Here is a 25,024-nt window from a genome sequence, read left to right on the forward strand (position 1 = left end):
AGATGGATTTGTCAAAGTAATTTCAAGTATTTAAAGCCTGTAAATGAGAGTGAGTAATAAGAACATTTGAGGACTGTTTCTGACTACAAGTAATTGCTTACTTACTGCACCATTTAGCTATTCATCTGCACGCTTACATTTAATGACTACTTAGATTTGGATATTTGTACAATTTTAATATAGACTTTTAAGTAAACACAACACATTTTCAGAACTCAAATCAAAATAATTAGACTTTGCATTCCATATTTTTCAATAAATCATGTTCCCTGCAGTATTCTGCTTCCTGTTAGTATATGCATTAAAAACTGCACTTTATTATCCTGCAAATATCACATCTCTTTAAACCAATGCCTGTTTTATTTAAATAATCTGTATCCACCCTTACACAAAGAAGGTGATCTTGTGCCTAAGCCTCTAACTATTTTAGCAGAGGCGTTCTTAGACATTTTAGAACTAAAATGCATAGGACTTGACACATCTAAAGTGCAAAGAGATGCAGCTACAGTATAAGTAGATTATGAATTCATACCGAGGTGTGTAGTCAGTTCAGGAATTCCCTGGAGAAATCTGGAGTATGATATAGTGTCTTTGAAAATTGGGTTTGTTCACCTTTTAAAATATATGGTTGAACCAGAATCATTTTTCAGAGTTACTAAGGCTCAGTAATCCTCAAGGTGGACCTATATCTTCTGAAAATTTGACTCATGGCTTAAACTGACACTTGCTGGAAAAATACAGAATAACTCCTCTGGGATAGTCAGCCATTAGCTGAGCTAATAATGTTAATCATTTGCTTTCCTCCATGCTTGCTCTTCTGACTGTTCCTGATGATTATATATTAGCAATTCTTTAGTATTCTACTAAGAGAGTTTGCATTGACACTCTTGAGGAAGATAGGCCTAATTTTTTTGTCATGGGTATTTTAGAGCTTGTGCAAATTAAAATTGAACTGGGAACAACATGCTGTTTCTGTATAATTTACTGTCTAGCAGTCCATACATTCTGAATAAATCAGATTTACTGCTTGGGTGAGCGAGTGTGTCAGCCCACTGCTGACTTCGGTAATTTGTTACCCTTTGACCCAACATGCTACATTTCCAGTGTATAATTTTAATCAATGGGATTTGGCGGGTGTTGAGCTCCAATTAAGAAGTAAATTACATTTTCTTGGTAATCGATAGCTTTTTAAGCCCTCACTAATCTCAGTCCATCTCTCTTGTTGACCTCACATAGGTCATACAATCTTTATCCTTCATTATTTGTAGCATGCAAGTAAACAGTAGGATGATCACATTACCCAGTGTCAATCTGCATTATTTTTTAATGCCTAACATTAAGGATATTAAAATATATTTTGATACATTAATACTTATAAATCAGATGGGTCTTGCATTATGATATAAATGTTTTCCATGCCATAAAGAAGTTGAAAAAAACAGAGTAATACATTTTAGCATGTACATGCAAGAATATCTGTTGGTAATTTACATTGTCAAAAGCAGGTTTTGCACAGATTTTAGAACCTTTTCTTGGCTATAAGAAAAAAAGCTAAAAGAAAAATCTATTTTCTCTATCCATCTCAAATGTATTCCAGGTTGCTTTTTTCCAGGTAATTACCTTTTTGATTCACTGGCATGCATTTTTCGAGGTACCTTCTGGTATTTGAATGTGGTGGAGCGAAAGGACTAAACATAAATCAGACATTCAATAACTTCCCACAAAGCACCTCTGAAAATTACTTGAAGATCACCATTCACTGGAAGTGTTCCATTTTGTACAGCATATTCATGGTCCATTAACTTTGCAACTTTCTTTCTAAATGTTCAGTCTGGCTCTTACAAGCACATAATCCAACATGGTAATATTATTATCTTGAGCTGTTGATGAAGGCAACATATTTTTAATTTATTGCAGGGCAATGGAAGAAGACTCAGTAATGTCAAAGAGGAAATGGGGCTCTATTCACCTGGAGCAAATCTTCAAGTGATTAAGTTTTACTACAAAAAATTCAGACATCTTGAATCCTGGTTTCCTGTCAGTCGGAAGGACTTCATGGCAGTCCTTACAAATGTGTCCCAACTCCTGCTCAGAGTGACACACAGCAATGAAGAGAACACCATCTACAGGTAGGCCACAAAACTTCTACATGATTCAGTCACGTCGGGCAGCAAATGAGCTTTGTGAAAAATTGCTGTACTCAGAATTTACAGCGCAGATTACTTTCATGTCAGCTCCTAGGATTTATGCCTGCTCTTCTCATTCTCATTTCTCATAATGCCTTCAAGCCTACTCGAATCCCTCACCAAAAAACAACCAAGCACTAAAATGAAAATATAGTCTCTTGAATTCTTTTGGTTCTACAGTACATTTAAACTTGTTTTTTCCAAAGGATTACTTTCAGTTTGATGATATTATATTAAGACATTAATCACATTTTCAGACACCAGAACCCATGTAAAATAATAAATGAATGTTTTGTTTCTGCAGAGGGCATATACTAACGCTCTAGATTTTTTTGCGTCTGATTTATTTTGTACACTGAGTAAAACATGCATTCATTTGAATTTAAGAAAAGTGCTTGGTTATGGTTCATTAATTTTAGAACATTGCTCTTTGTGAAAAATCTATCTGTCATTTGCCAACCACTAACAAAATGAGAAGCTTTGAATATCTGAAGCTTTATCGGGATTTCTTCAGCTTTGGATGATAATGATGCTATATTTCATAATATTTACCTAATTAAGCAGTTATAAATTACAGCATCCGGGTCAAGCAGACTTCCTTGTTACAGAATTTAACTTATTTATTGTGAAATAAAGGTGACAGAAAATCAATTTAAACTAACATGTTTGCCCTGCAGTGTAGCCAGTGATAAGCTGTTTTTCATAACCTTTTACTTGATTCTCTTTTTATGCGAGTCTCCAGGGTTTAATCAATAGTTGAGATATTTTGCTGTTTTAAATTAATGTTGATGTTTGCCTTAATCCAAACAGGTTAAGTTCTGTGAGCCTTGAAGTAGCTGATCCATATTCAAGAGGCACAGCTGTGGCAACAGCTGTTGAAATATGTCGCTGTCCTCCTGGCTATGAAGGCACTTCTTGTGAAGTGAGTGACCCCTACAGCCTGTTAAGAAAATATAAGATTCAGACTGTGTTTGGCTATATTAAGGATGCAGCTTTTGTCTTGTGTCTGCATGCTGTGTGCTTTCTTCACAAATGTAGGCAGCATTGTTTCATTATAACAACACTTAATTCTATCTATCTATCTATCTATCTATCTATCTATCTATCTATCTATCTATCTATCTATCTATCTATCTATCTATCTATCTATCTATCTATCTATCTATCTATCTATCTATCTATCTATCTATTAAATGATTCTCTTATTTATTTGTTATTTACCTATTTAGGCGATGCCTTTATTCAGAACAGTTTAGAAATCATAAGTTGATAATGAAAATATATATTTCCATATTTCAGCATATTGGTTTCTGCCTTATGCCCAATAATGCTTAGATTAAGTGGATTCAACAAGGTTATGTTATGTTCACCTTATGTTATAAGGTTGTTAAGCTTCACAGCCTCCCTCTATGTGAGATATTATTTAACTCTCCTCATGACTTTAGATTCAGTGAATACCGAATTGGGATGAACACTTTTAACCCATGCAGGAGTTGTTTCTGAAGTCAACATTGTTGTCCCTCCTTGGGACCAGGAGCTGTTTTCAGAATTCTCATGTCCATCTGACAGTACTGCAGTGCTCTTTTGATGGCCATAAGCACAGGCATTATTGCTCCCAATAACATACAAAACAACTTTGTGAAATTCCCTGTAGTAGTCACTGTTCCATTGTTGGCTGAAATCTTGTTCTAGTACTATGAAACAAACATTAAATTAGCTATGTGAAAGTTATCGCTTTGGATATGCCTATCCTAAGTAGATGAATTGCAACACAGACATGCAATCTGGAAACAAAGACATGACATCTCTTACTTCTTCTAACATAACACCCAATCAAGCAAAACATTTCAAAGCAACCCCAACTGACAAAAAATAAATATTTAAAAGGGAATACAGCTTTTTCCCCTTAAATTAATTCTTGTTCTAATTTTTTTAAAATTAACTCTTTCCATGTTTTGTTAATAAGTTTTGGACAGATTGTCTAAGTGAAAATTCGATTTTTTCCAGTTTTAAATAATACAGAACATCAGTTACCCACTGACTTATAAAAAGGTGGGTTGGGATTCTACCAGGATAAACAAGATAACTCTATGTGCCAGTAGTGTGGTATCAGCTCTTATAATTAATTTGACCTCCACTTTAAGCCCATCTGGAAATATACTAAATATAGTTATTAAAGGGTTAGAAGTGACACCAAGGCTGTCTGAGAAGTATTTAAAGATTTTTTGTCCAAAATTATGTTCATTTGATGTACTCCCAAAACATGTGGCCTGATGACATATTTTACTTCTGACCAGTATCATAGTAGAATAGTCACTTTTGATGCCAAATATATATTTATTGTAGATGCCATGAGTGCAACTCTAACACTTCTCTTTCATCAAGTGAATTAATGTAATGGCATGTCCTGAATCAATTTGCCATCAATTATGAACCCAGAAGGCAGAAGCATATAATTTGAGGGTAATTAGTGTTCCCTTACAATGTAAACACTGTCAGTATCATTGTATTTTCAATCTCCATCATTTTCTGTCATCCTCCATCATACTTCTCAGTGTCACTTTGACCAGGGGTGGGCAAATTCAGTCCTGGAGGGCCGCACTGGTTGCAGGTTTTTGTTCCAACCCAGTTGCTTGATTAAAAACCAATCCTTGTCAATTAGTTAATTGCATGGCTTGCTAGTGCTTTAACTCTGCTATACGAGGTCATTCTCATATCCTAGATTTATTTTCCTTTCTAAGGATATCATCCAAATGATTTGAAGTCTAAAACAGGTGAGTAATTCTCAGTGCTTCACTTTTTTCTCTTCACTTTCCTTCCAAGTATTTAATTAAATCAAATAGTGCGTGATAAATACACACAGGTGTAAATGGTAACAAGCTAAATGGAGAAATGCTGGTCTCTTTTGTTATTTGCTTGTTATTGCTAATTAGGAACAATTAAAAATCAAGACTACAGCTGTTTAAGACTAAAATAAGCAATAAGGGTTCAAAATCTTAACGAGCGAGACAACTAAAGTGAAGCTGAAGTGTTACTTGAGCAATAAGAGCTTCTTATTATGCAATTGGGTTGGAGCAAAAACCTGCAGCCACTGCGGCCCTCCAGGACTGAATCTGCCCACCCCTGACTTGGACTACGGCAAGCACTAATAACTGAGTGGGGTTCCTATCTATACTTTTTCTCTGAAGGTCTTTATCTTCTTTCTCCAATCCCTATGAGATTTCTCAAACCAAGTGTTTACATTCCCTGCTAGATGAACTGCTGCCACTTAACCATCTAGTCCCACCCAACATATTGCCACTTAAGCATCTAGCAACACACAGCTTGTGAATTGCTGCCTGCAGGCTACTGCAATGCTTTTCACAAACAAAGTAACAGGCACAAAGTAGTTACAGTAACATAAAACATATACCATATATAATCACTCAAATTTAGTTAAATTAGCAGTATATATAGGGTGATCGGTAAACCATTCATGCATTGTACAGTACATTCATTCCTCTATTTAATGAATCTGCTTATTCAAGGTTTGGGGTTCATAGAGGGCTAAGGCCTGCCATAGAAGCATTCACAAACTTTTTATAAAATGTAATAGAAATTAAGCTAACGGAAGATCTGGGCCTTTATATTTTGTCTCAATTGGGTGGATGGGGAGGAACAATTCATTAGTCTACATGTGGCCTTCTTGTATACAATCTTTAATTCCATATCCCTCCCACTTCCCTTGTGTGGCAGTCTTATACATGCTGGTTCCTCAGAGAATTTTTCCTGTTAATTGTACCATTCAGTGATGAACAAATTCTGTTATGGGCAGTTGAGAAATTCTGATGATTATTGTGATCTGACAGGAAAATGTAACCAGGAGATGTTCTTGTAACTGGAAGAGTGGGGTCAAAGCTGGTCTGTGGTTATACCAGAGATTCAGAAGAGGATCGAAGCATTGGTAATTAAAAGGCAAAACAAAACATAGGTCAGGATGAAGTAAAGTAAAATCTGAAAGAAACTGACCATATGACTACTTGAAAAGAAGCCAGCTATCGCTACAAAGGTATTGCTTGCTGAAGTAATGTCCACAAGGCAGTGCTAGAACACATCATTTCCCTATTTATATTGATAGTAACATGATATACTGTATTGTTACATGCAACTAGTAAGCAATTAGTTTTTCACCAAACACTTACTCTACTTTGTTTTATTTCCCTTAGATTAAACATGTCCCACACCTTACAAAACAATGTAAACCTGTATACTCCACATTCACTATATTCAGATCAGATGCCACAATGTGGGCAGAAGGGGATATTGTCCCCTCAACTGAACTGTCCTGACCCTTTAGTTTTGGGTGAAAGGGTTGTCAAACTCTCCTCCTTACTTAACTAGTGTGTTAAAAATATGTGTACATGGTCAGTGGTCAGATAACTTCAGTGACCACAAACTGACACCTAAAGTGGCATGTTGACACAGCATACATTCTCACCCATCCAGTTCATGGTTCCTAAGTTCTGAATTGAATTGTTTCAAGTTGGAATAAAAACAGCAGCTTTTGTAGTCTTCAAGCAATTTCCTAAGATTTGTGAATCATTTATGGGGTACAATGCATTTCTGACAGTTTTTGTATTGTTTGTTTAGCAAGTGATTTGAGCTATCTAATTATAATCCATGTGGATATTCCATGTTAAGTTAAATTACTGAAGGAAGCTTATTATTTATTTGCACAACATCTGGCAGGGCTATGCAATAGCAGCTATTAATGCAGAAACACTGCTGCATACCAGCCATCACTTATCTGGCATGGTTTTGTATACAAATTGTGTGACAACCCTCCAAAGAACCCTGAATTTGCTTGAAATTTATCTTGAAGCCTCAAACTTTCTTGGTCTTCATTTTGCCCACTTTTGGTAGAGAATGTGTCAGCCCAGGAATGTGTGAAATTCAGTGATGGTTTAACCTCTAGTGTATCCTACATTACTGACTCTGCTTGCATAACGTTTTGTGTGATAGTATATTACTGACCTAAGCAGGTTTTCTTTTTTATCTCCCTTTTCATGGCACCCTTACCTACAAATCTCACCAAGTCTTCTTTGAACACGACAAGACTACCATATCATAAGTACTCCTTTGCTCAGGTCATTAAAACTGGATTAAAGTGTTTAATATCTCACTGTCAGGCACAAAGGTGAAAGTAATGTAAGCTCCAGAGTTGGTCCCAGTGTCCCAGACCAAGTACTCAGGAGATACACCCTCTTCCTGGGCTAATAATTCCATTGGAATATCAGTTACCTCATACATAAATGTTTGTACATATAAATTGCTGCAATAATCATTAGATATACTGTATCTAAGTAAATGAATGTAAATGTATTATAGACAGAAACAGTAAAAATAGACAAAATAGAAATTTACATTATGTAAAACAAAATGCTTATTAGAATCGTTTAAATAAATATTGACAGCTTCATGCATTTTTCTTGCCTTATTATATATCTACTAGGGACAGATTGCATGAATTTTGCAATTATACATCTCATTGTCTCAAAACATGTTATTAAAATTTACAGTCGTAAACAAATTAGTATTTTGTATTGACATTCCACAGCATATGTGATTTATGAGTCTAATGAATCATTCCAACTTAAAGGAATTGTTTTCTAGAAATTTGATTCTCTGTGTAGTAATAATTATATTGGTAATTGTCTTATGCAAAAGAATGATTCATTTGCAAAACAGTGTTCTGAATATAAGAAGGGCATGTTTAATATTTTACCCACCTCTGTTACTCTGAGGTCTCACAGTGAAACATGGAAAGAACAGATAGGCTGAGGAGGTAGAATTGTTTTCAGTTTGCAGTGACTTATTCACTAATTCGCTTGTACACCTTCTACTCAATAAGTGGCGTGCTGTTTTTCTCTTGAAAAATGACAGTAGACAGCGAGGATCATTCAGCACTATTAACTTAGGTTATCTATTTTATAAGGTAAATTATTTAAATGTATTTACAGTAAATGCAAAATATTTACAGGACCATAACAACAGACAGCTTCTTCAGAGCACTTTCACTGGCTAATAGACTGCTGCACTTTGCTTGGCACCATAAAGTAAAATGGGACTTCCACCTGCAGCTAAAGTCAGTGTTTAGATCTGACAGCACCATGCTGACGGTGTATGTGACCAAAAAAAGAAGCCTTTGATTTCAGTCTGTAACAGCCGGTGTAAAGTTTGGGCGCATATTTGCCGGCGAAAGTGCTGTGAAGAAGCTGTCTGTTACTACAGTCCTGCCTTTGCCCAGTCTGATAGCGGTCATGGGACATCGTATCTTTCAGCCACAGCTTCTCTTGTGAAAGGAATGGAGATAAGTGCTATCAACTCAGAGAGTGAGAGGCAAGTTTGTTGTGCCACGTGAACGTCACTGAGAGAATAAAACTGAATAATAAAAAAACAAACGCTAACTTTTACAAGTAGCCAAAATTTACAATTTAATTATGGCAGTATCAAAAGGTTTGTGGCAAGGGAATTTGGATTATATCCCTTTCCCTGCACCAAATCCAATGTGGAGGAGATACTGTAACGATGGTAAAGGAGAAGTAGTTAGGGCTGTTTAAAATGCAAACAGATCTGAAGGGGTTTAAATAAGGGTAGGTATCACACACACATTCACACAAAGAGCAATTTAGAATCGCCAGTTACCTAACCTGCAAGTCTTGGTATTTTGGAGGAAACCCAATCAGACACAGAGAAATGAGTGTTCAATGAGATGACAATAGTGCCTACTCTGTCACCATGCCATCCTTGACTATTTCTTAATAATTTACAGTATGTTATATGCGTTACCATCACTAATGATAACACCATGGTTTAACTGTATCATTAACTAACATTAACACCATTTGGAATTTTAACAACTGAACAAACATTTTTTCTAGCCAATTATACTTCACTTACTGGTGTGAGGGCAGCACTGGAATTTTCATCATATTGTGGTTGTTGGAAATCTTGCTAATTTTCGTTAAGTGACTTGCTGTAACATCATGGATAAGGGCTCATTGTGGTACTTTGGGGACTGTTTCTCTGCCCAAGATGTTTCCACAGGAGGTGACCACACATCTTAATTACGTGCCTTAGGCTGAAGTAACAGAAGAAATCTTTTCTAATTGATCTTTTCTTCACCTCTGTGTATCAGTAATCACAATATATGCAGCTACGTTCAATTAAAGCTAACAACTAACCCATACAACATGAGAAATGTTTAATCTTATTCGCTTAAATGCTTTGTACATTACCTTAACAATGACAGCAATGTCTTTAAACATAATTATATGTGAAATTGTCCTTTGTTACTATGTTGCCTTTAATTTTATAATAAGGCCACCAATAGTTTCCCCTCTGTACCGACTACACAAAATCTGTGTAAAACTATGAAAGGAAGTACATTTCTAGGCTAAAGGGAATGTGCCACTTTGAGTATCTCAAGGAATTCAACCTGTATAGTCTTGAACAAAGGAAGTATACACAAGGACCTAATCCAGGTCTGTTAAAAGCATAAAGATATCACCAGTTCTAGCAGGGTTCTTTCATTTAATGCTGTGCTTTATAGGAGTCTTGGAGGCAGTATCCACCTTTCTGCTCAATATCTACATATTTTTGTCAAGAAAAGTAGATGATGAATTGGTGTACATCTAAAACTGGAAAACTCGCCCACCAGGATTCAGGACTTTACAGTTAATGATGTTTTCTTCCTTTTACTGGTTGCAGCACATAGACTGTTGATGTTCTTGGTGATAGTTTTTTAAAGCAGAATCACTAAACAACATATTTTTGTCGGACTGATTATCCCAAGAGTTTTATGAGACTGGAATAAACAGTGTGAATAAAGTGTGAAAGCACAAAACTGCTGAAAATTTCTCTATGTTGATCCTTTTTATAGTTCCGAATCAGACTGCGGTTTACAGCTTCTTCTTGTGTTTGAAAGGCACTTGCCTTAATAGGCATTCAACTCAAACAATCATCCTTATATTGCAGCCTCCTTGTTCTGTGGTGTATTAGATATGTTTATGCAGTCACCATGGAATAAAAAGAATGTTAAGGCAACATTGCAAATAGACCAAAGAATTTTGCTCCCTTCTGTATTATGTTTTCTCACTCTACTAAGAGTCCAAAAATATACCAATAGCCTTTTCTTGTACAAAGCTGTGAAAAATGGCTCTCATGTACTTTAACAGTTTGAGACCTATTGTTGCGTCTTGGGACCTTTGTGAAGCTTTTTTTGAAGCTTTATTTATTGTCGATTGATTGGAAATAAAACCGTGCTTCTAGATTTTCATAACAGCAGGCAAAACTTGACTGTCATGTTGTTTTTTCATCCTTCTATCTGTTGTTTAGATGATTAGAACCACAATTCATTATTTCAGTATTATAACCACAGACTCTACACCAAGTGGCTTATGAATCCTTTTGTTCTCACTTACGGCCTATCAGATAGGCATCCCCACTGCCCTACCCCAAAAAACAAAACCTAATACAGTAAGTTAGCAAATGTAAAATGTAAAAGTCAATAATTAGTTGGCACACAGCATATATTGTTGGCTTACTTTTTCACTTTAAATGTTGGCTTACATTTTAGGTTAAGAAAAAAAAAACATTTTTAGGGTTGCACAGCATCTCTGGAGAAACCTGTATTTATTAGCATTTATTAGTGAAAACCAAAGCAACATATTTAAAACAGCTTGGCACATAAAATAACAATAAAATGTGTGATTAGCTGGCACTCTGTCCAGGGTTTATTCCTGATTTGTCTTGTGTCCTATGATAGCTGGGATAGGCTCCAGCAAAGACCCTGGTCTGAGTTAAGTAGGCTAGAAAATGACATGACATGATTATAAGACTGTCAACATCAACAATCCTAACTCATTTTTTGAGTCTTTGAATGGCCACACACTGAACTAGTCATATCACCACAGTCACACAAATTGGGAATAGTGCTTAGTAAATATTTGTTATTTACATCAGAAGTTATCTATAATTTCATGTCAAACTTTTTTTTTTTTCTTTGCTTGACTTGCACTGAGTGAAACAGCATTAAAATTTCATTGGTCATAACTGTAGTACTAGGGTGTTGTACCATGTTAACCATTATGAATGTAGAGAAAAGCCAAGCAAAATGACACCTTTTATTGGCTAACTAAAAAGATTACAATATGCAAGCTTTCGAGGCAACTCAGGCCCCTTCTTCAGGCTAGATATAATACAGAAACTGGAGTTCCCTGTGCTTATATACACACTCTAGGACAAGAAACAACATTGGTAAATCTTTAAATGAGAAATTTTAAATGTAAAAAATTAATAGATTCATTCAGGCTAGGGTTAATTTAATAAGAGAGAGAAAAACAATGTATGGTTAAGATCTTTGGATAAGATAACTGTCCAACAAAGTCTTTTGAAGTTTGTAATGAGTTTTTCAAAACAATGTGGATCTGTAGACAGGTTGTCTATCATTCTGAGTGATGTAAACAATCCTCATATCTGGCCATAAAACTCTTGTCTTTATTCAAGCCATGTTGTAATGTATTACATTTTAGCATAAGTTTAACTTCCCATTCTTTTCTATCTTGCTGTGTTTTGAAGTTGCCCATAAGCAGTGTGACTTTAAAGTCCCTCTCACAGTGTCCATGGCTGTTGAAGTGGGCCACTACAGGAACATCTGTGTTGCCATATTTAATGTGGAACCTGTGTAAATTCATTCTCTGGCGGAATGTTTGTCCAATGGAACATCAGCACAACACATTTTGGGGAAAAAGGAACATTTGATGTGAGCACAAATCTACCATTAAATGATTGTTATTTGTGATTCAGTGTGTGCAACTGAGTTTGATTGTGATTCGATACGTGCAACTGAGTGTGTTTGTGATTCATTACGTGTGACTGAGTATGTATGTGATTCAATACGTGCAGCAGCATTTCAATATAGCTGTACTTGATTTCTTTTTCTTAAACAGCACCTCATTCATGACTAAGTTCTACATTTTATTGATCCATCCAGATTGTCCTTTCCTAATATCAAGTTATTGCTGGCTGTGCAATTTATATAAGTTATGTGAAAACATTATGGTGCCATTTCAAGTGATTTTATAGTTGTTTATCCCCCCATCTGACATAACTCTATTGCCAACAGTCTTTCAGATTTGTCTATTATTTGTTACATCACACAGTGAAACAACGTAAATGATTATAAGTATGATATTTTTCTGGTGATTATTTTTTCGTTGTCTGCAGTAAAGAGACAGACATTCACATTTGGGCAGCAAAGTTAAAAGAATGTTGAAAGCAGTGTCAGTAGAGGATTTGCAAAGATAAAAAGGATATGTAATTTGGGGCTGGAGGAGAAAGACATTAACTCGCACCTGGGTATGAGCATTCAATGGCGTTGCTCCTAGCAGTAATAGAAGGCCTTTCGTGTAAAATAAATAATAAATAAATAAATAAAAATATCACCATATCATGTTTTTTTCAGTGGAACTTTAGAAATACAACAGCATGGTTATTTGTAGTGCAGCTGTTTAGCAAAAGTTAAGGAAGGACAGATGCATGACATGCATATTGATGGAATAATTAAAAAATTTATATCACAGTGTCGTCAATGATGTTTTCTACTGTTAACCGGTTTACAGTCACAGTTAGATTGCTTTTCATCATGACAACATTAGGTACAAGGCAGGAAACTACCTTACACACTTTGCCACCCCATCACTGGGTACACTTACAAACACCTGCACTCACTGACATGTAGCCAATTCAGAGTAGTCGTGTAACACTAAAGTCTTTGGAATATAGAAGAAGGGCACCAGAGTGTCATGTGGGTAATTGCACACAGGTAGTGCAGAGGCTGGGATTCAAACAAAGATTCTCGAATTGTAAGGTACCAGTGCCAGCCAGTGCATCACTGTGTCCCTGTTAGGTTACTGATTTTTTTGTCAAATAGTTTCTGTACTGCTTACTACGAAAAACATGTAATACACAATTAATACATTGGTTGAGGCGCAACCTAAAAGAGTTGATTTACTTTCCCTATGTGAACAAATCACATAAAGTTTAAGAGAAAGAGAGAGAAAGAGATATTTTGGATCACTTTTATAAAACTTTGCATGACTTGGAGTGTGAAGGTATGCATAAGTCATAAAACAGCCAAATGCATTTGTCAAAAAAAAGTCTGATTTATAAAACCTGTTGTGTGCACATTTGTACGCAATTCACCCTTTATAAATCATAATCATTTTGTCAATGTGCATCTTTAAACATGCGTCGAACCCCACACAGTTGCGTCTGCCCCCCCCAGCAAACAACTATATATGGAATCTGCTAATCAACCTCATGCATATGCAATCACAATGCTGCAAACTTTCATTGGCTGACACAGCAACCTCCCTGCTGATACATCGAGACACCACCACCTGCATTTGAGGATTTTGTGCTCCACAACTGTGCACCAAGAACATGTGTGGCATTGTAACTCTGCGCTCTGGAGGTCGAGGAAAGGCATAATACGCAAAGCTCCAGCATTTGAGCGCATATACCAGCACTGCTACCTGGTATATGTAATGACATGATTGCTGTTACAACAAAAGTATAGGCCATCTGAAACACTGAGAGTTCAGCCAATTACCTTACTAATAAGCCAGTCATCACATACTGCACCATCATCTGCAAAGTCATCTGCCAATGCTACTTTACCTCAAAATAAATGAATTATGGGTGACTCAGGCCACAGAGCCATGACATTTGTCAGTCTCATCTTGACATCACAGAAGACTTGTACATTAGTGGAGTGTCACTGCTTATGTTTAGCAAAAGCAGCTTCATTCTTGCTAGGAACCCCTATTGCAATATGAGTGCTGTCAATTGTCCTGATTATGTTAGGAAAACCACAGCAAATTGCCTTTTTATGTTGGCCTCTACACCTATACCATAAGGAAAATGAGTGTAGCATCTCTACAGTTGTTTTATGTCTGCCAGCACAGCAGACATGATGGAGCTAAAGCTTGGTTGAGATATTGCTGACCTATCAGCCAATTTCCTTGGGTTGGTGCCTCTTGGCAGAAAGTCAACCGTTGTTAAAACCTACATATGAACAGGTTAAGTCTGATTTCGGCTGTCTTTCCAATTCAACACATAGTTTCAAGCGAATACTCTTTGGAAGCCTAAATTGGCTCATAAGCTATTCATCATCATGGGCAAAAATATCCTGCCAGTCCCTAAAAGCTTATTTCCTTCATATATGACCATTCACACTCTTTAACTTTCTTAACATTTACATTCCAATGGTCTCCTAACTATTGCTCTTTGTAATTGTGCAGCAGTCCAGCAGTTTTGCCAACAAAACATTGCAAATAATGAGGATGATACAGAAATTAATATAGGCTTAACATGGAAATGTTTGGTGTTTCGGTACACTTTTATGAACACTCAAAACCCTGCTGTTTATTCAAATTCCAGTAAACCTTCAAGTTATAAAGTCTAGGACGCTGTAAGGAAACTGAGCAGAACAAGTTAACAGAAACTATGAAGTAGTCTTTAACAGAGCAAGCCACGCCATCTTGTGCGGTAGTTATTGTCATATACAAATAAGAGTTGATTGACACTATTCACTATGTATGTACCATAGTTGTAGTGTTTCCTTCAAGAGAATCACTTTAAAGGTGATACTTCATAACTTTAATATTTTCTTTTGTTGTTGCTAAGCAGCACTACACACTAGATAGAATAATACCAAAATGAGTATATACACACCATAACACGTGACATAAAAAACAGAGCATTTGTTGAGCCATTATAAACTTTTATATACCTTAAGTATTAATGCCTATTGTCTTGGTTAATATATAGAAGAACAAAACAATACTAAAAATATAAATTATTTTCAAGATCATGACTCTTAAACAATAAGAAATTTTAAGAATGCTCTGTTTTACAAGTGGCTAAGCAGCAAAATGCCACCCTCATTTTTCAGACACAAGGTCAAGTGATTGGATTTTTCATATTTAACAACACCCTGCTGAGGTGCCCAATTTACAGATTCCCAACCGCATTTAAATGCTTAGCTGCAGGGTGGAAGATTAGCTCTTCTCAATTGGAAAACAAGCATGTGTCTTGCTCTCCCTATTAGAACAGCTTTTGTTTTCTAATCAGCTGGGTCATATGGAGCCCAGCAGCTCACTGAGACTATTTCTGTGAGTGTTGTTCATGCATTTTATATTACCATGTGTAAGCCGTTCCATATCAGCTACCACATGAAAAGGCACATGAAGGACAGAGCTTTTATTCATTAAATGACAAGCCAGCAACATATGGGACTCCCATACCACATGGTGCAATATTTAATTCAACTTGCTTATGGATAAATGCTGCCACATGCCCTGTCATTCCTTGTGTTGTTACCTTTTCAAGAATTCCTACCTAAATCTTATCATAATGGTGAATAAAAAAATACACAATGTCTATGGGCTGAAAAGTCTCTTCATATTCAACTTGCTGGATTGTGGTGTTATCTTAATCATGCAAAGTATTTTTTCTTTAAAATATTCATACACGTATTGTATATTTCATCTGTACTAAGTCAGTTTGTGGGTAGTGTTTATATCTAAAGGAGAAGAAGTAAAGGCTTACTTTTAGCTTCCTATTAGCAATAGAGGCTCTCTCTGGTCACACAAATTAGCAAAGAGCAAATTAATTTACTGCACAGTAATTCTTATTATATTATCATAATCATGATTAAAGCTTTAAGAAATGACAGCTGTTAAAAATGTGCCAGTTAGACTCCTAAAAAATATGGTAGTTTAGTGATTTTGTTTGGGAGTGAATGTCTCTGGAAATCATACCTGTGCAAGGACAGCAACAGGACATATATGTAATTTCATGTTTTGGCTTTCAAGCATATACTGCAGAAGCCTCTCTCTCCTGGAAATTTTTTAAGTGTTATTTCTATAAGAAAGGTTGCACCTATCATCTTTCCTCACACAGGGAACCTTAGACACATACAATAAATTACTAGTGTGGTAAAGAGTTGTACTTTAGGGACTTTGAAAACTTTATTCTGTGTTACAGTATTTTGGAAGAATTCAGCAGGTAAGATAGGGAGGCTTTGTTGGGCTAAGTGATCTGTTCTCACCAAAATGTTTTGAATATCATAATGTTCTAATGTTTAGGCTTGTTAATTCATGTAAGTCACTTCTAGGCTAGTAAACATCTAAAAAGATATGCTTAATATTCTCTTTCTGGTTTAAGTTACTATGAAATGAAGCTTTTGGTATACTGCTTTTGACCTTTCTGGATAACACATACACCAAAGGGTATTCAATTTTTTGCATCTTATATTGACCTGTGCTTTCTTCCACAAGGTCTTGTGTTGTATGATAGCTATGGCAAATTTTTGTATTATTCTTTGGGGTCCATAAAATTCTAATCCATTCCAACCCAGGCCTTCTTGGAGTGCCTGAAGGGGATCCTGGAAGGGGTCCCAGCTGACAACTCCATAATTCTGCTGGGTGACTTCAGCACCCACATGGGTAAAACACCAGGGGCCTCAACTCTAAAGCTTGCATGTGTACAAAATAAGACTCAAAGTATGCATGCACAACTTTCTACTTAAACATCAGAATTTATAAAAGAAAACTTGACGGAGGAACATGCGTGTATTTACCGCCACTTTGAACCATACGTATGCAACACTTCAAACAAACAGGGAAATCATCACACACTTAATCAAGTTCAAAAGTGCAGCCTAACCAGCTACATGATGACTCATTTGTGTAATAATTCATATCACTGAGCTGCTATTATAATGTGCATTGACATGAGCAATATATTAAACCTCAAAGGTGTTGAATAGTAAAGGGCAAATGCGTATATGTGCACTGAAGTACTTTAATTAGAGTTTTCTCAGTTTTTATTGGCTATCTGATGTCACCTCTCAGGATTAGAAACCAATGCCATCACTTGCTGCCAATAATTACGTTAAGTAATACATGTTGTGTTGCACTAATTGTGTACAGGAAGCTATAAATCTCTTTTGTTGCCTCTGCATAGAAAGTCAATTCTTGATCTGCACAATCTACATTGCCCATCGTGCTATTGTAGTTGACCACAGCACAAGGCTTCGTAACCTGCTTGTTGTCTTTTGCTTGTACAGTGACTGTAGCTGCATTATGTACAGTGCTAAGAAGACAAACATCTTTCTTGTCTTTCCATTTCAGCAGAGGCACTTTACCTTTTTAGCCAAGTTACCAGCACACCTCACTGTAATTTAGCTCTGCCAAAGTCTTCAGGTATGCCACGATGGTTGGGACGTACTGTTCCATATGTGTCAGTCTTTCTTTGCAGCACGATGTCAAATATCTCTGGTGAAATATAAAAATTGTCCATGGTTATATGGTAATCTTGATCCTGCAGAGCATCTATCAAAGTCAGTACCTGCGACATAGCAATGTCGTACTGATTTGTATTTCTGATCAAACATTGCCCCTATCCCTGTGTACAGAACCAAATTCCAAATGTATCCCGTTTTAGTTTCACAAAGCTCGTAAAACTTTATGCCAAATCGTGCTCTTTTGACATGATGTACTGTATCCATGACAGTCTATATTCCGAAATTTTGTTACAATGGCCTGGTATATCTTCCAAATTTTCTTCAGTTTGGGTGCTGGATGGGAATTCTCTTCAAAGTCTTCATTGTTGGCAAAGTGCAGATATTTCATAATCAGTGAAAACCTACACTCAGACATAATTTCTCTGTGTTGCCAAAATTTTCTTTTTGGACCAGTACCATCACTGCTCAGGTTTTACTACAAGTCCTTGCAATATCAATTAGCCTAAAAAGGCCCAGATATCATCAGCAGTTACCATTTCCCATCTTTTTGAACGAGATAACTGCTTAGGCGTATGGTTATTTGCCTGACACGGTTCAGCATATCAATTTGTCTCAACAACAATTCTGTTGATCACATCATCATCCAGTAATAACTTCATGTAAGTGAGTGGATCTTGGCTGTCAACATCCAATTTTATTCCTGGCTGCCGCACAAAATCAAAATGAGGTGGAGCTGGTTTATTTGAAACATGGTCTACAGACTCCCAGACGCGAGAGTCACTTTTGGATTCATCAGAATCACTTTTGGGCTCACTGTCCATTTCAGTTTTTCCACCTCAGGACATATTCACTTCCTCATCACTGCTGATGAGGAGCTCCTCAACATCACCGCTTGTATCACTAGCAAGAGTGTGAAACACCTGGTCTGGTGAGAAACGTTTCATACGAAACTCCATTATTATGGAGGGGGTTGCTGATCACGCTTACAGGTGAGAGGAGAAGATGCACCAACACCTTTGCCCATGTGACGCTCGGACATAATGCTTATGCAAGACCCGCCTATAACGTTGCCCGAGTAATGCTTGGGACTTACGCTGACCGCACTTTTACAACCTGAGTGATTCTTGGTTACAATACTTCTGTACAGTTGCTCGAGTTACACTTGGGACTAATGCTTTTAGCATGGTTTTCACAGCCCGAGTAACGCTTGGTTCTAATGCTAAAGAGGCTACAGGGATGAATCATGGGTGCTCTGGAAGCAACAATAGGTGATCATTTTACCTGGACACTGCCTTTAAATTTAAATATAGCAGTTCAGATTTTTATTTTCCACAATGTTGTGCCTCTTACTTTCACCCTCCAGCTCTAATTATAATCCTGGAATCAACCATATGGGGCTTTCTCACCACAAGTTCGGCTCAATGTTCACTTGATAGCTACATTCAAGTTGGCAAGGAGAAGCACTTTTCTCCTACTTGGGGAACAGGTTTTGTGGCACCTTACTGACCAAGTTGCATGTTTCTCTGTTTCTCAAAGGGCCAGTTCTGCAGGCAAATTAAAAATATGCTATATGTAATCTCAGACTATTATGCCATTAACTGTCATGGTGAAAAGAACTTTTATCCGTCCTCTCAGAAAAGGAGAACATTGGGAGCAAAAAAGGCAATCAGACAGTACATGCACAGATAATATTCCATCATTAGTAAAAAAACTGATAAATAAAACCAGCTACAGGTATTATTTTAAGGAAAGCATCTGACCTATTACAAGAAATCCAAGAAGAACCAAATAAATTTTAATCTTCAACATAATCCCAGTCGATAGTACACTAGTTAAACAGTCATAAAGCTCTTCTACGCCACTCTAATACAATGTGTTTCCTTGCATGTGCAACCCCTCATCTGTAGCTGACATCACACCTTTATCATTGACATAGCAGTTCCTGTGGAGGCAGTGAAGTACTTCATATTGGGGAGCAGGTGATACTTACACAAGGCTAAGACTTGGATGGTTGTGGATTTTAACCACTACCTGTTTATCTATTAGTTAGCTATCAGGCTGCAACATTTTTTGCTGACTCTGATCACAGACAGATCAAACCAGGATTGACAGCATGTATCACTTATCATTAACTTACTCAAAGCCTGGAAACAGTATACAGAGATAAAGCAGGGGACTGGGTGCAACATTTTAGTCACTCTGTGATACGCTGAGTCCACAGACAATTGAAAAGTAGCGGTTATTATGGCTATTTAAATCTTATTACTGTTTTTAGTACTCCAGCAAGTGAGAATGCTTTGGTAGTGCAAAGCCACACCTGTGTTTAGTGCCCCCCTTCCAAGTCACCCACTTTACTCAAAGTCCTGTGAGTCAGAGGGCTTCTCTGGGATACTCTGGACGCGTTTGAACTTACACTATGCCAAGGCATGATTTCAAACCTGCTATATTATCCACAGGTGCACTTTTTAACTGAAACAGCCAAAGACCATGCCCAAAGCCACTGCAGGAAAGAAAGAGCAGAGTGCTGTAATCAAGTGGTTGCCTGCAGAAAGAGAACATGCGCAGAGAAAGAAAGTAGGTGAAAGCTCACCGCGCAAATTACCTGAAGTAGTGAACTAGCGGCTGACACGACGTGGCTGCAAACACATACGAGCATGCAAGGAAAGGAAGGTTTAAATTAGTGACACCACACCTCATCAAAGAAAGACGTGGGGTGTGTGACTCAGCATTGTTTGCTATTAGGGGTATCCAGAAGACGTAAACATTGAATGGATAGGCAAACGTGCTACCTGTATAAAACTGATGTCCAGACCACCAGGGTTCATCTTTTGACTGGCCTTTAAGCTTACAAACACTTCTTTACTGCTGAGAACATAGAGCAGAGAGTAGAGCTTTAAAGGTTGTAAATATAAGTGAGGAAAGCTTACTTCTGATTTATATGTATTTTGGGGTGGAAGTAACATGTTCTTGTAGGTGCTGATTTTTATTTCACTTTATGTATTTGGTTAATTTTCTGTCCATTCTTCATGAAGTGTCGGAAGAAGAGGAAGGAGGAAGAAAAGGCTTTTTGTTTATTTCTGTTGGATTTTTCTCATCACTTTTTCCTTTGGAGTTACCAGTTATTGTAAATAGCACCTGTTTATATTTTTCTTGTTTTTGTTAATGTTCTTGCATTGAATTGTATATATTTACAAGACATTATTGTAAATAGTTACTGGCACCTCATGAATAAACTAGAATTCTGTTTTTTTGGCACGGTCATCATTGTCTGTGTCTCTCTTCTTCCCTCCCCTTTTCATTTGGGTACTACTCGAGGTGCCTTGAGTATGAAACTGTGCAACAGTGCCATTGCAAGGTGCACTACACACTCATCATCAATTTTAAGTACAAATGACCTTAATTCATAAAACTGGCCTAAAGCAGAAGCAAACAGATTAGATATTAGCATGGCATTTATTCTAAATACAACCTGAATGGCTTGTTGAAGGCTAGACATCCAGTGCATCTAGCGGTCAGGAGGCAGGCTGTATTGTTTTATGCAGTGATATCTTTTATGTCTTTCTGGCAGGGCCTTTGGCTGCAATGCCTAGTCCACTAATGTGCCCTGGAATTTATGTTTTTCTCACATTTCCCTACGTCATTTTTGGGTCAATGGGGCATCTAAAAGTAGGGCTTTTGGCCCTTTGTCTGATCCCATCAAGCTCCTGCCTTTCTTCTCATTTCTTTCATATACCATGACAACAGTTTCACAAGCCTTGCCTCATGCTTTTACATCTTTGGCCAAACCCCCATCAGAACAGTTCCACAAATGCCCACTAGAGGGGCAATCATGTAAAAAAATAAGCTAGATATAAGGACTAAGATGGGATCTTTATAAAATACAAAGATTTATTCTTCAAAAATGCTCTTCAATAACACTGAAGTTCGTGGAGCGCAAAGAAAAAGGGATTTGCCCAGAACAATAAGGCAATCCAATGCCAAAAATGTCCCAATACAGTAATCCAGAGATTGATCAAAAATGTTAAACAAATTCAGAGGTATCACAAAGCTGGAGCACAGCAAAAAATACAAGTAAACTCACCAAATCCCCAACACATTCAAATGAACTTTGGGAACCCAATGGCGATAATAGTCAGGTGGTCCCACCTCTTTGGGAAGCTCATCTCTTGATGTTAACATATGAATGGACTTTGTTCTGGTACCTGTGAATGAATCTATGAAGGCATAGATTCCCTAGCATTAGAAATTCAGTGAAAGAACAACATTTGATTTTGTTGTGTTTGATATCCACATGAGAAACAAAATTTTAATTTGCATAGCAAATCTTTGAACGTTTACAAAGTAACTCCTGTACAATAGGCCTCAAAACTTTTGATTACCCCTTGTAATGCTAGTGGAAATAAAACATGATTAGTGATGACAAAAATTGAGTCTGAATCACTCCTGTTCAAATTTCAATAATCATTATTTTTTACTTGATTAAAAAGTGTTAAAGTATTAAAGCAGGCACTGTGTTTTGTTAGACTCAAACACCTGAATGCAGGGATGCATTCCTTATGACACTAGATGTTTGCTAAATGAAGAGAGTAGAGCAGTAACTCCAAATTAATAATGTCCCAACTGATAACATTTATCTAACATAAATACATTTTTGACAGATATTTTATTATTGTTATTTTTAGTGATTGTGAAATCAGCTTTGAGACAAGATGAGTCACTTCAGCTTCCTCTGTGAGAAACAGTGTTTATCTCCATTAAATTCAAGCACCCAAAGTGGGTTTATCAACATTTCATAGAGAATTGTGGATAGATTCTTTCTTAGGCAAGGCTCTTTGTTGAAGACAGACTATTAAAAAAACTCTTGGAAAAAAATCTTATAAGCCTTTATTGATTCTAGAATAAGTCAGATTATAGACCATCACTTGCAGGCCTTGCTGCCCTCTGTGTTAGAAAGATCAGTCTATTTATCAATTTTGTGATGCTACTTTTCCTATTACAGGACCATGGGGTATCAGAGAGATACAATATCAAATACCTTTTGGATATGTGCTGTAAGATACACAATCTCTCAAGTGTTCGTTTCAATTTTGTGATTATTTTTCTTTTCTTCTGTGTCTTTTTTGATTCTTAATTGATTCCAACTTCTCCCAAAAGCCATTACATCAATATCCTATAGGTTCTATTGTATTCGTTTCAGCACACACTTACAAGTTCTGGCATACAGACTAATAATCTATAAAAGGATAGAAAATCCTCCTACTGTCATTCTGCTGCATTTGTGTAACTCATATTTCCTATTTTTTTTATTATTCTTGTTATGAGATTTAATGATGGGTGGCATTTGTTCGGTGCTTTATTTATTTGTTTTATTACTCACGGTACTCTGCCAGTGCTTGCTTGCTGCTTTCCATTATTATATAGTACACATGACATACCTGCTGCAAGGCTTGCATGTACACTTTGAGAGCATACATATGCAGGTGCAACTGCTGTGGTGGTTTTAGTGCACTTGTTCTGTTGTGTCATTGCAGCAATCAGTGCTTAAATGGGGCAGATCAAGTAAGTTGTCAGCCTTTTCATCAGTTTTTTTGATCCATTCTAAAATCTGCTAGATATTCTTCAATCAGTTTTCAGGATTATTGTTTGTCATAGTTTCTCCAAAGCTTTTTTTTAACTTCCTCCCTTTATTTTTGTATTGTTTTTTGCATATGTATGGTGTCCATTATAGAACATTCCTCTCTATCTGACAAAATGGCATCCTTTGTCTGTCAAAACTGCAGGCTCCATTCCCCTGCTTGATGTGAGTTTGGATGTTTCTGCATGTGTGTCCATCCATGGTTGTTTCCTGAGCAGAGACTAGTAATAGAGTAAAGGCAAAGTAGACCTACTGTCTCCTGGTAATGGGGGGAGAGTAGAATCTGGGTCAGGATGGTACCCCACCACCCCAAAGGTGATTCCCTATTATGCAAAATGGCAGGTAATATTGTGGCTACCCAATACAAGGAGACTAACTTCAGGATGTGGAACACCCTAATGTCAAGCATGTCAACAATGCCCCCAATGAGGAGCCAAAAACATCATCAGAAGCTGCGTCAAATCCACTGGCCTCACTGCAGCTTCAGTATCACTCCCTGTCTTTGTCCTTAAAATAAGAGCAGTGGAATGATGATTCACTCTTAAGTTTGCAAGGAATGCGTAGTTTACATCAATGGGCAAAAGGCTACTGACTCCATGCTGTCAAGGTCACATTGCATGCTCAATAATGACTTGTTGAATTGGGTGGTGGAACACCAGTGAAAAAGGCAAAGCCAACTCTTAATCCATCTGCCTTGAACAGCACCCATTCATCCACAGTCTCTTTTTCAAAGTTGTGATTTGGGACCAGCAATCTCAGACACAGCTGAGGAAGTTATCTTAGTTACAGAGCCTGGAAGTGGTTACATACTTGGGGCTTAATTAGCTAAAAACTCCTGGTAGGTGAAAATTAATTTTTGAAAAAAAAAAAAAAAAAAATCCCTTGAAGATGAACAATAATATTTAAGATCTTTCTAAGCTAGGACAAATGTTCTGCTAAATGTTAATTTGGTAATAAATACAAAGCCACATACTTCTAAATATTGTTCAGATATAATATGTAGCCATTCAGAACGACATGTATAATTTCACAGGAAATTAGTTTTTTATTGCCTTAGCTTTTCTTAAAACCATAGGACTCCACATTGATATGCAGTTTCTCACAAAAAATATTAATTATTTCTCCTTCTATGATGGTCTGATAGATGATGCAATTGGATTCCTCATAAAACAATTAAATCTTAACCCATTCAACATCCTAAATATGCCATTAATTTTTCCATCCACAGATCTTTCTCTAAACATTGCCCTGGCTAATTACCTTTTCAGTAGTGAGCTGTGGCCTGACTTTGGATAATTTGCTCACTTAGGAGGAAGGTCAATGGGAGGTGTAGAAAGAGAAACTTATTGCTTGCTGTGAAGTCTAGAAAGAAGGAAGCTGAAGCCCTGTGAAGGTATTTTGTGATGTAAACAGCTTGTATTTGAACCCAACACTGTGTTGTGTAGTTGAGTCTTGGGGTTTGGGGACCAGCAACACCACCTACAGGTCACATATGTTATTTATATTACTAGATTGTTCTTTACATTAATAAAACAAATCAAAAAAAGATTCTTTCCCTACAATGCATTTTGTTTTGGTTGTTGTTGGACTCCTAGTCTTTTCTTTGATTTGTTAAAGTTTAGAAGTTTTGCTATATGTGCTGCTTTTCTTTTGTAGTTCAGTCTTTCTGGCACAAGTGCACACTGTTTCCCAGCAGGTATATACAGTAAAATGGCAGTGGCCTTTGAAAAATATTGAGAATGCTAAAAAAAATTAAAACAAGAAAAAAATTAATACCACATCAAAACTAAAAAAGCATCAAAATTTAAATTCTAATGTGTTGCTGATCATGATGTTACTAAAAAGCAATAA

The 25,024-nt window shown here is 36.8% G+C and overlaps 1 protein-coding gene across 1 annotated transcript in view; it reads left to right on the forward strand.

Moving 5' to 3' along the window:
- The window catches only part of lama2 (laminin, alpha 2), an 820,770-nt gene that overhangs the window by 450,182 nt on the left and 345,564 nt on the right, over positions 1 to 25,024 (forward strand). Inside the window, 2 exon segments of the mRNA XM_051924216.1 lie at positions 1,918 to 2,129; positions 2,997 to 3,108. Coding sequence (XP_051780176.1) covers positions 1,918 to 2,129; positions 2,997 to 3,108 — 324 coding nt within the window.

Source organism: Erpetoichthys calabaricus, chromosome 3, assembly GCF_900747795.2.
Source record: "Erpetoichthys calabaricus chromosome 3, fErpCal1.3, whole genome shotgun sequence".
NCBI lineage: Eukaryota > Metazoa > Chordata > Cladistia > Polypteriformes > Polypteridae > Erpetoichthys > Erpetoichthys calabaricus.